The sequence below is a fragment of the Nicotiana tomentosiformis genome, chromosome 11 (assembly GCF_000390325.3).
Source record: "Nicotiana tomentosiformis chromosome 11, ASM39032v3, whole genome shotgun sequence".
In the NCBI taxonomy this organism is placed as follows: domain Eukaryota; kingdom Viridiplantae; phylum Streptophyta; class Magnoliopsida; order Solanales; family Solanaceae; genus Nicotiana; species Nicotiana tomentosiformis.
The window spans coordinates 118,242,696-118,256,091 of NC_090822.1; the positions used below are offsets into that span (position 1 = coordinate 118,242,696).

The 13,396-nt window shown below is 37.8% G+C and overlaps 3 protein-coding genes across 3 annotated transcripts; 2 read left to right on the plus strand and 1 right to left on the minus strand.

Annotated features, from left to right (window-relative positions):
* Nucleotides 1-1,104: 1,104 nt before the first annotated feature.
* Nucleotides 1,105-1,422, plus strand: LOC104098129 (photosystem II 5 kDa protein, chloroplastic-like). Its single transcript, XM_070189888.1, has one exon. It carries the CDS (start codon nucleotides 1,105-1,107, stop codon nucleotides 1,420-1,422), a length of 318 nt encoding a protein of 105 aa, XP_070045989.1.
* A 1,200-nt stretch (nucleotides 1,423-2,622) lies between these two features.
* LOC104098130 (photosystem II 5 kDa protein, chloroplastic-like) lies at nucleotides 2,623-2,937 on the plus strand. Its single transcript, XM_018771455.3, has one exon. The coding sequence runs from the start codon at nucleotides 2,623-2,625 to the stop codon at nucleotides 2,935-2,937; it is 315 nt and encodes a 104-aa protein (XP_018626971.1).
* A 584-nt stretch (nucleotides 2,938-3,521) lies between these two features.
* Nucleotides 3,522-8,079, minus strand: LOC104098131 (sulfite reductase 1 [ferredoxin], chloroplastic). The gene is made up of 8 exons (XM_009604796.4): nucleotides 7,766-8,079; nucleotides 6,221-7,000; nucleotides 5,839-6,135; nucleotides 5,514-5,711; nucleotides 4,694-4,828; nucleotides 4,492-4,608; nucleotides 4,208-4,366; nucleotides 3,522-4,053 (listed from the first exon to the last, which is right to left on the minus strand). Exons 1-8 carry the CDS (start codon nucleotides 7,949-7,951, stop codon nucleotides 3,844-3,846), a joined length of 2,082 nt encoding a protein of 693 aa, XP_009603091.1. The 5' UTR covers nucleotides 7,952-8,079; the 3' UTR covers nucleotides 3,522-3,843.
* Nucleotides 8,080-13,396: the final 5,317 nt, after the last annotated feature.

A 13,396-nucleotide genomic window follows, 5' to 3' on the forward strand; every position in this document is an offset into this window, starting at 1 on the left:
GAAGCTGAATATATAGAAGCAACATCCTGTACATGTCATGCTATTTGGCTGAGAAGATTGTTGAAGAAGCTCAATTTATCACAAATTGAAACTACAGAGATTTGTATTGACAACAAATCAGCACAGGAACTCGCGAAGAATCCAGTGTATCATGATCGAAGCAAGCATATTGATACAAGGTATCACTTCATCAAAAAATGCATTGACAAGAAAGAAGTCGAGCTCAAATATGTGAAGTCTCGTGATCAAGTTGCGAATATTTTTATAAAGCCCCTCAAATTGAAGATTTTCAGAAATTGAGATCAAGAATTGGAATGAAGAAAAAAAAATCAAAATTAAGGAAGAGATTTATGGGACCAGTCCCAATTAAACAATTAAAAAAAAAAGAGAACAACAAATTGTAATGGCAATTTGTTTGCAATAACGTGAGAAACAAAAACTTGCAAAGTTGCAAGTTGCAACAAGACCAAAACCAAAGCAAGTTTGGACGATGCAATTTGTAAATACCAAGCATTTTGATTGGCTGAAAGTTTGACAAGTTTTGCTATAAATAGCAGGCTTCGTTCCTCATTTTATGTACATCAAAAAATCAGAGAGCGCAATAGAGCGTAGAGAGAGTAATCAACTAATTGTAGCATGTGAGATAAGTAGAGAGTGAGAGTAATATTATAGTGAGGTGTTTAAAATAAAGAGTGTTATTTCTTTCGAAGTTGTAGTAGTCTCTTGAGACTATCAAGTTGTAATATTATAGTGATATTTTATTGCTCCGCTCGGGCATTGTATTTTATTCCGTTAAAAAATTTGATGTCGTTGTTACTCTTTTGTGTTATTGTTATTTATCGTGAATATTATTCGGGGAACAAAACTCTCTTGCCAAGATATTGACTACTTCAATGTCACAAATATCCATTGGCTTAAAAATCTTTTATCTGGATAAGCAAATAGATGACAACCCAACGAACATTCACTTTCTCTCTTTCTTTTTGTTTGTTGCTTTTCCACTTGTACATATAACATTCTAACTAACAAAAAGAAAAGGAAAAGATCACTTCTTTTATTCAAATTTTTTCTCTAACACACAAAAGAAATCCATAAACCTTTCCAATGGCTTCCATCACAATGACATCTTCTTTCTTGGGCGGCGCCGCCGTGGCCCCGGCCAAAGCCGCCGCCGCCACCCGCGGTGGGGTTGTCATGGTGAAAGCCAGCTCATCAAGTAAAGTGGTGATGAAGAAGGAAGAAGAGAACAACAGCAGTGGGAGGAGGGAGTTGTTCTTTGCCGTGGCGGCAGCCGCCGCTTGCTCCGTCGCCAAGGTGGCGATGGCCGACGAGGAGGAGCCGAAGAGGGGAACGGCGGAGGCCAAGAAGAAGTACTCTTCAGTTTGTGTTACAAATCCAACTGCAAGAATTTGCCGCTACTGATAAAGTTAGAGGGAAGTTTACAAATTACAATATGAATGTTCTTTTGTACTAGTACATTATGATGTAAAAACCTTTTCCTTGAAAGTGATTTAATATTTTAATTTTTATGCATGGATTGTAGAAAAATATTGACAGTTAAGTCACTTATAATGTTACAAGGCAAATTCGTATGATCAGGCATTAATTGGACAAATTGAATAACATAACACATTTTCTTTTTTAATCTTTTGCCAATACATCACTACAAATAATAATAATAATAATAGGAATTGAATTTAGATCCTATTAGCACCAAAAAAATTATGTCGCTAAATCCTTAAGTACAAGGATATTACGGCTTGAAATCCGTTGCTAACCCCTTTTAGCATAGATTTTTCCAGTTTAGCGTCTGTCGCCAATTTCAGTTTTTAAGTGCCATAACGGACTTTATAAATAACTTGCATCAGAGAATCTTTATTCAACACAAATTATTCCAAAAATAATTGGATATATTTTCGTCCTTTCGTTATATAAAATTGAATTGAACCAAAGCATGCAATCTCTTTTTCTTTTATTGCTAAAAAGGAAGATAATCAATTACAAGCTTGTATGGCCTATTTTTTGGTCGAAAAGAGACAGAGAAATCACTTTCTTTTTAACTCGAGAAATTGGATAGTCGCAAGTCTATCAATATATTACATATTAGGAAAATACCCCCAGTTGAATATGCTACTGGCAAAAATTGAGACAATTGACTCGCAAATATGCATAACTTAATGGTGAAGAGTAGCATAATTTTGTCAATTTAATCTTAAGAAGTCATGCGGAGAAAACAAAGAAACAAACAGTCAGACCTCTATATAACATCCTTATGTAACAACACTTTTCTATAAAAGCCAAACTTTTTCGGAACCAATTTTTATGTTATGTTATAATATATGTTCTCTATAACAGCACTTCGCTATATCATCCAAAACAATTCGGAACAAACGAAACTTTATAGAAAAGTTTAACTGTATAAGCACATTTAACACCACAAGTTTTGTGGATAAGGCTTTGGATCCAATTTTTTTTTTTTTTTTTTTTAAAAAAAAAACATTCAATTGGATGATACCCTACTCCTCGTCACATTGAAATCTTAACCAAAAGACATTCAATTTATATGCAAATTATAAAGTCCAAAACTTTGGATCTCTGAAAGAAAATTAAAACCTTCCAACAATGTCTTCTCTACCAAGTTCATCCTCATTCCTTGGCAATTCAGCCACCACCATATCCAACCCACCTCCGACGACCACTCAGGGAAAGATGGTTATGGTGAAAGCCTTTAAGATAGAAAAGATTGAGATAAACAGAAAGGAAGAGAATAGCAGTGGCAGGAGGGAATTGACTTTTGCCTTGCTAGCTACTGCTGCTGCAAGTTCGTTTGCAAGAATTGCCATGGCAGAGGAAGAGCCGAAGCGCGGTACACCAGAGGCAAAGAAGTATGCCCCAATTTGTGTTACAAAGCCCACAGCTAGAATATGCCGCAAGTAAGAATTTTCATGTGCCAATGTATGCAGAACTTGGCTGTACAAATAAATAATAAGAGTAACTATTTTGCTATTGCTTCAATCATGTAAATGTGAAATTTCCAATTCCAAGGTTCACAGTCATGACCAGAAAAGTGCATGGCAATCTGTACATGTGAAAGTAGCAAATAGAATCGAACACCACCACTTTATTTAGTCTTTTTCTTTCTTATGAAAGGTGCTATGATGTCAAAATCTGTAGAAAATAGCTCAATCTGGTGTATTGTGTTACAAAGAGCTATTCATTACGTTTACAACCAGCTAACTATTTCAACAAAATAAGCATATACCGTATGAAAATCATTCAGAGCAATTCCCAATGTGTCAAAGCGAAGTACAACCAATGAGGTACTTGGTATGACGGTGACAAACACTGCTATGGGAGTGGGGAGATGAAATACTGCTCTGGCCTGGCAACATTAGTAAACTAAGTGCAAATCCTAATCCTATGCTTTAGTCCACATAGCAGGGGCAGAGAAGAACAGTTTTGACACATAAAAAAGGTCCTAATGTAAACAGAAACATGGATAAATCAAGGCGCAGACAGACTAAACTCGAAACAACACCTTTAAAAACACAGCAAATTTGGACATGTACAGGAGTTTTAAAAGACAGTCCTCTGAAAAAATCGAGAGAAAAAACAGACCATTGTAAGATCTTGCTTACTCTTCAAAAAGAAACGAAAAATAAACAAGGAAAAGAAACTGCAGGGTACTGTTGGTCTACAAGTGAAGTACTACAAATGCTTGCAGAATATACGTCAAAATTCTCCACTTGTTTCAACTGTTACCAATAGATAACAGGCTAAAGACATGGGCACCAGTTATACCTCCTTGCTCAATCTTGCTATTTTGCAACAGGAAAGACGTGGTCAGTCCATACTTTTCCCATTTTGCTGGGAAGCAACATAATTGCGCACTACTTCAATTGCCAATTGATGGGCATTTTTATCTTGGATGCTTGCAAGTGCATCCATGGCTTCGTAAGTCTCTCTATCAGCAAATAGCTTCAAGTTATATCGAGATGATGACTCGGGGATGCCTTCCCATTTTTCAACAAACTCTCCAAGTTTCTCAAATCCCTGGAATAAAATTAAAATCCATAAGATAAGAATCTTACATGATTCAGATTCCCCATTCAAAGAATATAGAATGAAAGAAAAATGATGTTTTCTGTTTCAATCAGATTACCTTTTAACAAATACAATGTTATCTACTAAAAGAAGTGTTCCTTACCATGCGGTTTGTGAAGTCGCCAAATGATTCTTTAGATTGTCGCTTTCTTCTCCAATGGAAAAATAAAGGCTCCAGAACTTTTTCAAGATCCTGAACCTTAACCTTATCCTTGAAAGTTTTTGCCAATGAAGTTTGATTGGGAGTACCACCGAGCCATATCTGAAACAAACACATTGTGAGTTTCACTAGAGCTCCGGTTTAGATAATCTAGGTCACCATAATCATAAATGCTAAAACTACAGCAACTCCTCAATAGACCTCAAACAAGTTTGAGTTTCAACTACCTGATAGCTGTTTGGACCATCTCCTACCAAGCCAAGTTCAGCCATGTATGGTCTAGCACATCCATTAGGACAGCCTGTTACCCTTATGACGACAGATTCACTGTACTTCAGACCAACCTAGAACCACAAAGGTCAATCTCGTTCAATATAAACAAGCAACCGATTGTACAACTAATAATTTAGAAATGGCAATACTTCATACCTTTTCAAAAATAGCTCGAACACGCTTGAGGATGTCAGGTATTCCACGTTCAGCTTCAGTTATTGCAAGAGGACAAAGCGGAAAAGCCGGGCAGGCCATCGCTGTTAGATTGAGAGGATCCACATACCTAGGTTGCTTTTCAAAGAAAAATGATAAAGATTACCCAAGACGAAGACCATAATGAAATGCCAAAAACAAAAACTTCAGGATATAGGACCATCAAGAAAAGTGGGCAACTCTCTATTTTCTGCATTCTAAAAGTTTTTATCAAGGAAAACTAGAGGAAATTCACATCAGCTCCATGGTTCACCTATCCCACCTTATAAAACATAAATATCAATTCATTCACATTAAGAAACAAGCAGCTCAAATTTTGGATATATATATATATATACACACACACACACACACACACACACACAAAAAGTTTGCATATTTTCAGCAGGATGTGTGCCGCCAAGGTAATAACATTCAGTCGACACTCGTCCTCCGAACTCCGCCATTCTTTTGAGAAGGAGGTAGTAGTAAAAAGTGAAATACAACAATTGGGGGGAGGGAATTACCAGACAACTCCTAGGATTTCTCGGAACACCAACAATTTTAAGAGGTTTATACCTTTTCAGACTGAGTAGATTCCATAAGCATTTATTAATTAAAAGTACGACCCTTTTGTGAATTATTGCATTCCGTTCACTGCTATGCTTTCTTTTTTTCTTTTTTATTAATGGCTAGAATACACTGCTATACTTTCTACTTATTGGGAATCTCAACAATTCATTCATGGAAAGCATACATGGATCAATCAAATACTTGGCCTTACCAGCAAACCACCCTGTGCAAGAACTGTGGTGATGGGGCGCTTCCACGCTTGTCGAATATTGCACAAGATAATATTCTGGTTGGGTGTGAGACGCACATTCAGATTATACTTCTCAATAACTTCCCTGAGTGCCTTCTTCATCGCTCCTTTTACACGACCATTGTCAACATGTAGACCACAAAACAAACTACCGTCTCCCTGACAAAAGTATTTGAAGAACAAGGTATAATCAACAAAGTATATCAAGGGTAAACATCACAATTAGCACTAGTACGGAACTAATTGTCATAGATGAAAGTTTGATGAGTTCCTACTGCAGACTTACTGCTTCATGCCATCCCAAATAACTCTTGAATTCCCACTCAGGCAATTCACGGCAAGGTTCAAACTTCTTTCCGTAATACTGTTCAGTGACAGATCGAAACTTCTCGATTCCCCATGAGCTGAGTAAATATTTCAATCTGCTGTACCTGCGATCATCTCTTCTGCCGTTTTCTCTTTGACTAACAACAATAGCTTTAACAGCATAGAGTATATCCTCTTTAGGCACATAACCTAATGGCTCTGCCAAACGAGGAAAAGTGGTTTCCATCCTATGAGTTCGCCCCATACCACCACCAACCTGCAAAAGAAGTCAAGGATAACATACATTAGCCCCTACAACAAGCAAAAGAAGAAAGAAGCAAGAACCTAGATTGCCTTCTTACATATATGTTGAATCCCTGAGGCTCTCCATCCTCATTAGATACAACAACAACGCCTATATCATTGGTGAAGATGTCCACAGAGTTATCAGTTGGCACAGTAACTGCAATTTTGAACTTCCTTGGCAAGAACTGAGTTCCATAAATGGGTTCAGGTGAGTCGGGGAAGTTTGTTCCATGGGAGTTATCATTTCGAGCTTTCACAACTTCAGGAGGTTCTGCTGTCATAACTTTCTCCCCATCCACCCAAACGTCATAGTAAAATCCAGATTGGGGAGTTAGAAGTGCTGCAATGTTATCAGCTGTTTGTTTAGCAAACATATAATCTTTTTTAGCAAATGGGGCAGCTGGAGCAAGAACGTTCCTATTGAGGTCACCACATGCACCAAGAGTTGAACCCATGTTTCTGATGATTGTACTCATTACTGTCTTCAGGTCTTTTTTCAAGACCCCATGCAGCTGAAAGGTTTGTCTTGTCGTCAAACGAAGTGTCCCAATTCCAAATTGGTCAGCAAGATCATCCATGACCAAGTAGAGTCTGTTTGGTACCTCCCCACCAGGGTTCTTTGTCCGAAGCATGAATGAGTATGATCTTCCCCCACGCTCATCTCTGTCGTATTGCATATAGCTTCCATGGAACTTGATCAATTGTGTTGCAGCCTCATTGATGTTGGGGGCATCATTTAGAATCTCCTCATTAAGAGGATATCTTATGAAGTTACTCTGTTCTTTGAATATTTCAACCTTACTACGCTTGGGCTCCACTGCAGCTGGCTTTGCTGGCTGCAAAAGATCAATGGATGTATTAGGCTTTACAAATTTTTACCATGCACACAGTAAAATGAAAAATGACAGAATTCCTCCTAACATTAGGCCTATGAAACATAAATTACAGTAGTGGTTTACAAAGTTGTTGTTTTCCTTCTTTTGACACAACCATAAAACACAAAAAATTAAAAAATAAGCAAAAGGCAAAACGAAATAATTTGATAATCTAGACTTTTTACCTTTTGAATGATTAAAAGTCTAGCCTTTACTAGCAAAAAAAATATGTAGACTTTACTTTTTATTAAAAAAATTAGTTTTTGAATATATAGAATTTACTAGCAAAAAGCAAGGTAATTATATTCCAGCTCAGAAAACTGTCAAATTACCTTTGTTAAGAAAAAAACCCGGAAAAAAAAAATGCATGGCATATACAAAAGAAAAATGAAAACAAATCACAGTAATTCAATCAGCGCGCACATAGAGTTGCAGAAAAAAGGAACCAAAACGATTTTCTAAAAAATTTAAGTAAAATTGGCAAAATGTGGCGGAAATTGCTTGAAATAGAAACTTTATAAGGCGACAAGGACAATAGTCAAATTACCTTGGATTGAAAAAAAAACTCAAAAAGTGCATGGAATACGCAAATCGAAACAAATTCACCAAAAAAAAAAACACATCGACACTTCAATCAATGGGCAACAAAAAACATTTCATTAAAAATTAAATTAAAACATCAGGAAAAGTAAATTAAAATGGAAACAAGTAAGCTTTTTCTTATACCGTAGATACGGCGCGGACAATAGAACTGGGATTCGACGGGGAAAAGGACTGAAAAACGTGAAGACGTCTGCTAAGCAACAGCGAATTGGAGGTGCTTTTTAACCCGTTGAACTTCTGAATTTGGAGCTTCGGGTTCGGGTCATCGACGGCGGCGACGTTGATCGCTGCTCCAAACGACGTCGTCATCCTTACCCCTAGCGAATATCAAATAGAGAAATAAAGCTAGGGTTTTTTACGAACAGAGAATTTTGTGAAAATGGCGGAGAGAGTGTTACAGATATATTTGAGGGAGTGGGTGAAAGGGAATATTTGGGTGGTGAAGAAGAAAGGCGGAGGATTGATGGCTTTCTTTAGTGCTGAGTCACGTGCCTAGCACGAGACAGTATCTTTTGCCTCTTCACGCGCCGATAATTGGTCCGTTGTGTGTACAGAAATGCTAACTCGTATATCGCCTTTCAAAATGGCGACGCACAGTCGCATTTACAGTACTCCGTATTTAAGCTAACGACATTTCCCAAACTTAGAACGCATGTAAATCTATTTTACATATACGTATTATATATTTTAGAATTCTTTCAAAAACTATACACTAATAAAAATCCTCAGCCACAATTGCACATCTTGAAAAAAAAAATCGAACTAATAACAAGATTTGATAATGACTCACTGGCTTATTCAATAACATTTTTAGGACGCAGAAGATGCTCGAAGAATAAGAATAGAGTACAATGGTCCCGTTGTATAAGAACAAGGGTGATATCCAAAGTTGCAACAACTACCAAGACATCAAGTTACTAAGCCATACTATGAAAGTTTGAGAAAGAGTGGTGGAGCTGAGGTTGAGGAGGATTGTGACTATTTCTGAAAATCACTTCGGATTTATGCTGGGACGTTCGACTACGGAAGCTATTCATCTTATTAGGAGGTTAATGGAGCAGTACAGGGAGAGGAGGAGGGATTTACATATGGTGTTCATCGACTTAGAGAAGGCTTGTGATAAAGTACCGAGTGAGGTTCTATGGAGATATTTGGAGGCTAGAGATGTTCTTGTTGCATACATTAGGGATATTAACGACATGTATGAGGGAGCTAAGACTCGAGTGAGGACTATGGGAGGGGACCCGAAACACTTTCCAGTTATGATGGGGTTACATTAGGGGTCATCCCTCAGCCGATTTCTATTTGCCTTGGCAATCGACGCACTGATGTGCCACATTCAAGGGGAGGTGTCGTGGTGTATGTTATTTACAAATGACATTGTACTGATTGACGAGACGCGAGGCGGTGTTAATGAGAGGTTAGAGGTTTGGAGGCAGGCCTGGAGTCTAAAGATTTCAAGTTGAGTAGGACCAAAACATAATACTTGGAGTGCAAGTTCAATGGTGCCACTCAGGTAATGGATGAAGACGTGAGGCTTGATTCTCAAGTCATCCCTACGAGAGAAAAATTTAAATACCTTGGGTCAGTTATACAAGGGAATGGGGAGATCGACGAGGATATTACACATTGGTGGATGAAATGGAGGCTCGCTTCCGATGTTTTATGCTAAAAGAATGTGCCACCAAAATTTAAAGGTAAGTTGTATAGAGCAGTGGTCAGACCGAATATGTTGTATGTAGCAAAGTGTTGGCCAGTCAAGAACTCCCAGCCCGCAAGATAAAGGTGACTGAAATGAGGATGTTGAGATGGATATGCGGGCATACCAGGTTAGATAGAATTAGAAATGAAGTTATTCGGGACAAGGTGAACGTGGCCCCTATGGAGGACAAGATGCTGGAGGCGAGGCTTAGACGGTTCGAGCTTGTGAAGAAGAGAGATACAGATGCTCATGTAAGGAGGTGCGAGAGGTTGCGCCTGAGGAGAGGTAGAGACATGTCGAAAAAAATTGGAGAGAGGTGATTAGGCAGGATATGGCGTTGCTCCAGTTTACTAAGGACATGACCATGGATAGGAAGGTATGGAGGTCGAGAATAAAGGTAAAGGGTTATGATAGGTAGCCAAGCATTGTCTTGTCTGTAACAGTAGCTCTAGTACATGACTTAGTGTCCTTTGTTTATTGTCGTATCACTTGACTTCTGTTATTTCTTGTTGTTGCTTTCGTTTCGGCTTTGTGATTACAATACCTACTGTTAGTGTTTCAGTTTTCTGATTGGTATGTTTGTTGTTGCCCATCCTTTTACCTTTCATGAGCTGAGGATCTACCTGAAACATCCTTTCTGTCTACTTGAAGGTAGGGGTAAGGTCTGCGTATATTCTACCTTCCCTATAACCCATTTGTGGAATTACACCGAGTTTGTTGTTATTGTTGTTGATAATGACAAGAGTATGAATAAACTATAAATGTAACAAAATTAAGATTGTGCATTTTAAATAGTGCAAGGATAAATTTGAACGTTCTTTTTTTTAATATCGACACGAATTTGGGGGCTTTCGTAGTAGGGAGTAATGTGATTTTTGTATTGTTCTGATTCTTAAGTTTACATTTATAAAAAAACTTGTGTTCGAGTCTCGACTCGTCAACAATAAAATTATGTATCTTAATTTTTATATCTAGTTTGGTGATCTTGTGATTACATCTTAAATGATTGTGCAAACTTGACTTCAAATTATTCAATAAAACTTGACTTGTATGTAGTAGTTATTTGAATGTAACTCATAGATACATAAACCAAATAACTAAAGTGTGAGTTTGGCTATTACAATATCACACATCGTTACGGTTTGCCCTTCATTTTACTTGTCCAATATTCTAAAAATAGATGTTCATTTTTACTTGTCACTTTTAGCATATCAAGAGAAGATAATTTTCTTTTTCGTGTTATACATGCATCATTAATTACTCATTTCAAATCATTTTCTCAAAGTCATTAAAAATATTTATCAATTATTATGGGTATTATGGTAAATTATATATTTTATTTATTATTTTTTAAGGGACGTGAAAAGTTAAAACATGACAAGTAAAAGTAAATGGATGAACTATTTTTCGGTTGATTGTATATGTACTTGAAGAGGTGCGTGGGAGCGCGTAATGAATGCGAGTGGAGTAGCAAACAGTCAAAGGGCAAAAACTGAAATTGGACTCTTGTTCTTTTTTTAATTTTTAATATATTTTTAGCAAATAATTTGGACTATGGCTCTCGACTAATAAATACATTGAATCTGGACAAAAGTGCTTGGGTCTTTGTAAATTAAACGAATCTAACAAGTGCTTTTTGAAATATGTAGACGCAAAACTGCAGTGTTAAACAATAAAAAAAAAATTACACTAGTAAGAGCCGCCTCTTCTTCTTTTTTTTTCCCTTCTGATTATGTAGAAAAATCTATTGTGATTTAAGTAATTACTTTTGTTTTTTTGGTTGAAAATGAACGAAAAACTTTACCCTTAGTGGGTATTTGGACATAAGAATTGTAAAATTCCAAAAAAAAAGTAAAAATAAAAAATTCAAGTGAAAATGGTATTTGAAAATTAGAGTTGTATTTGGAGTTTTGGACATGAATATAATTTTGAGTTATTTTTGAATTTTTGTGAGTGAACTGAGGTGAAAATTTTGAAAATAATTTTTTAGAATTTTTTAAATTTTCAAAAAAAATTAAAAGTTATCTTTAAGTAAAAATTAAAAAAAAAAAAAAATTCTTATATCCAAACTGGCTCTTTCTCTTACGAGATGACAAAAGAGTATAGGGAAAGCAAATAAAAAGCAGAAAAGTACGAAAAGTTTACACCATTTTTTAAAGAATCTTCTACATCCTCTTCTCATCTTGTTTAAAGATGGTAATTATTATTCTTGCGAATAATATGTCTTGTACAAAAATTGAAAAACCGCAAATTTCTTTCCTTAAATTTTGATTAGCATATTTTATATCTTGAAGAAAATGAATTGAATTCAGCTTTATATGAATTATTTAAGGTAGTTAGGAAGGAAGCAAAGCTGTATATGGAGTGGTATAAAGTAGCTAGGAAGGAAACAAAGCTGGCGGTCACGGAGGCTAAAACTGCAGCCTATGGTCGTATGTACGAGGAACTGGGGGAAAAGGCGGAGAGAAGAAGTTATTCCGGCTGGCGAAGACGAGAGAGAGAGAGAGAGGAAGGCCCGGGATTTGGACTAAGTGAGATGCATCAAGGACAACGATGGTAGAGTATTGATGGAAGATGCTCAGATTAAGAGGAGATGACAGACTTACTTTCATGAACTTCTGAATGAAAAAGGGGATTGAGATATTGTGCTAGGTGAACTGGAGCATTCCGAGAGTCACCGTGACTTTGGGGACTGCAGGCGCATCGAGGTTGAGGAGGTCGTGGGAGTTATGCGTAAGATGAGTATGGGTAGAGCGACCGGGTCAGACGAAATTCCGATTGAATTTTGGAAGTGTGTGAGTAGAGCAAGCTTGGAGTGGCTGACATGACTGTTTAATGTTATTTTTAGGACGAAGAGGATGTCGGAAGAGTGGAGGTAGAGTACGGTGGTTCTGTTGTATAAGAACAAAGGTGATATCCAGTGTTGTAACAATTATATGAGTATCAAATTACTTAGTCATACCATGAAAGTTTGGGAGATGGTGGTTGAAGCGAGGGTGGTGAGGACAGTGTCTATATCCTACAACCAGTTCGGATTCATGTCGGGTCATTCTACTACGGAATCTATACACCTTATTAGGAGGTTGGTGGAACGGTACAAAGAGAGGAAGAAGGATCTGCACATGGTATTTATTGATTTAGAGAAAGCGTACGACAAGGTTCCTAGAGAAGTTCTATGGAGATGCTTAGAGGCAAAAGGCGTGTCTGCTGCCTACATTTGGGTAATTAAGGACATGTATGATGGGGCTAAGACTCGGGTTAGGACTATAGGAGGCGACTCCAAGCAGTTTCCAGTTGTTATGGGGTTACACCAAGGTTCTGCGCTCAGCCCGTTCTTATTTTCCCTGGTAATGGACGTGTTAACACACCATATTCAAGGGGAGGTGCCATGGTATATGTTATTCGCAGATGACATAGTTCTGATTGACGAGTCGCGAACTAGTCTTAACGAGAGGTTAGAGATCTGGAGACAGGCCCTTGAGTCTAAGGGTTTCAAGCTAAGCAGGACGAAGACGGAATACCTAGAGTGTAAGTTCAGCATTGAGCCGAGGGAAGTGGGCGTGAAAGTGAGGCTTGAATCACAGGTCATACCAAATAGTAACAAATTCAAGTACCTTGGGTCGGTTATCAAGAGGGAAGGGGGATTGACGAGGATGTCATACACCGTATTGGGGTGGGGTGGATGAAGTGAAGGTTAGCATCTGGAGTCTTGTGTGATAAGAGAGTGCCACCGATACTCAAAGGTAAGTTTTACAAAGCGGTAGCTAGAACGTCCATGATGTATGGAGTTGAGTGTTGGCCTGTTAAGAACTCACATATCCAGAAGATGAAAGTAGCAGAAATGAGGATGTTGAGGTGGATGTACGGACACAATAGGATGGATAAGATTAGGAATGAAGATATTCGGTAGAAGGTGGGCGTGGCTCCCATTGATGATAAGATGCGGGAAGCACGACTCAGATGGTCGGACATGTACAAAGTAGAAGCCCAGATGCCCCGGTAAGGAGGTGTGAGCGGCTGGCTTTGGAGGACACGAGAAGAGGTAGAGAACG